Here is a 1,759-nt window from a genome sequence, read left to right on the forward strand (position 1 = left end):
TATTTTACAATGACGTTTTAAGACGAAAAGTTCCAGTTTCAAGCTCTAAGCTGTATTCCCCTAAGTTTAAGGTTAAAATTATACGCTTTAAAATCTCATTGTAGTCGTCGCTTTCTATTAATTGTGTGATAAAGTACTTTTTATTATAACAATGTAGGTTTCGATCCTATGTATCGGATCCTTCTCAACACTCTCTACATACTGCATCTCAATGATATTGATGTAGTATGTAGAGAATGTTGAGAAGGATCCGATACATATGATATTTTTTAGATATCCGATGAAGATGTTTGAAATGCTTTAAAGATGTCTAATAGATATCTTTTAGATATCTTGAAAAATGTATTGTAGATCTTAATATAAAAGTTTTACATAGTAAAAGTTACATAGCATGACAATGTTAAATTTATTAATTGAAAATTGCTATTTTCAACGCACTCGCGCTGTGAACAACAATTTTTAATTAATAAATTTAACATTGTCATACTGTTTTTTTTATATAAAGAAATAGACACTTCATTTAGAAAATATAATAAATTATATATTGTGAATTTTACATTTACATTTTTCATTTCATTTTACATTCATTTTTCATTTTACATTTCATTTTACATATTCATTTTCATTTTCATTTTACATTTTCATTTTCATTTTCATTTTACATTCATTTTTCATTTTACATTTCATTTTACATTTTCATTTTTATTTTCATTTTCATTTTACATTTTCATTTTTCATTTTACATTTCATCTATATATTACTTATCTATTTCTATTATATTATAATTTACCGCCAATTCTTTTTTTATGTTTTGTGTTTTAATTAACATAAACAGTTATGTAAGTACGAAACAAGTATTTTTTAACATCATAGCATTATATTTGTGTAAAGATGCATACATTTACACAAATTTATTTATGAAGTACAATTGTTATTTTATAATTACAAAACAGACAACAAAATGAAAACTGATTACGGAAGTTATATAAATGTATAAAATTCTTGCATGATTATAATTACACAACCTATATGCCAATGTTATTGATTGATTAATAATCAAGGCCAATTTTAAACTGACGGCACCTTCGAGGTAATCGTACCGGTCATGGTGATCAGATCGACATCTATCACTAATTTACGATCTTCTATTTGGAATTTGGTATTATCTAAATCGGCCGCTGTCATCATCTTTATTATTGCAGGCTTTTCGGATTTAACTTTAGCATACAATGAGTCGCCCATCATCAGAATTTCATCCAGCGTTGATCTCAACCATGTCTTCACCGAATGCACCTTCTTCATAGCAATATTCATCACGCAATTTGCTACATTTTGTGCACCTTTGCCTTTGTATATTTCCTCGTCTTTATGGGTTAGACCATGAAGAATCGCTATTTTGCCGGGTAATTCCGTAAACGTGGATCGTAATACACTCTTTCGAACTATAGGTGGACCAATGATATTGGATAAACGGTTAACGAACCCATGACCGACCTATAAATTTTTACTTTCATGTATATGTATACTATGTAAGTATTTTTTTTGTATATAAATATATATTATTTATATATAAATATAATTTTTTTTGTATATAAATATATATTATTTATATACATTATTCTTTTTTCTTTATGTAAATAGTATATGGACTTTCTCTTTGTAATGTACTTATGTAATAATAATAATGAATTTTATTCTTACAAGTAATACTTCATTTAAAATAATAAGCTTCCCTCTCTCTCTCTCTCTCTCTCTCTCT

General features: G+C 26.7%; 1 protein-coding gene across 1 annotated transcript in view; it reads right to left on the reverse strand.

The window, feature by feature from the left end:
• Positions 1-1,100: 1,100 nt before the first annotated feature.
• Positions 1,101-1,759, reverse strand: part of LOC108765829 (uncharacterized) — a gene marked incomplete at its 3' end in the record, with an annotated part of 1,086 nt that continues 427 nt past the window's right edge. The window contains exon 2 of the mRNA XM_018514675.1: positions 1,101-1,494. Within this exon, the coding sequence (XP_018370177.1) occupies positions 1,101-1,494 (394 nt within the window). The remainder of the gene's footprint in view (positions 1,495-1,759) is intronic.

The sequence above is a fragment of the Trachymyrmex cornetzi genome, unplaced genomic scaffold, assembly GCF_001594075.2.
Source record: "Trachymyrmex cornetzi isolate Tcor2-1 unplaced genomic scaffold, Tcor1.1 scaffold553, whole genome shotgun sequence".
Classification (NCBI taxonomy): Eukaryota; Metazoa; Arthropoda; class Insecta; order Hymenoptera; family Formicidae; genus Trachymyrmex; species Trachymyrmex cornetzi.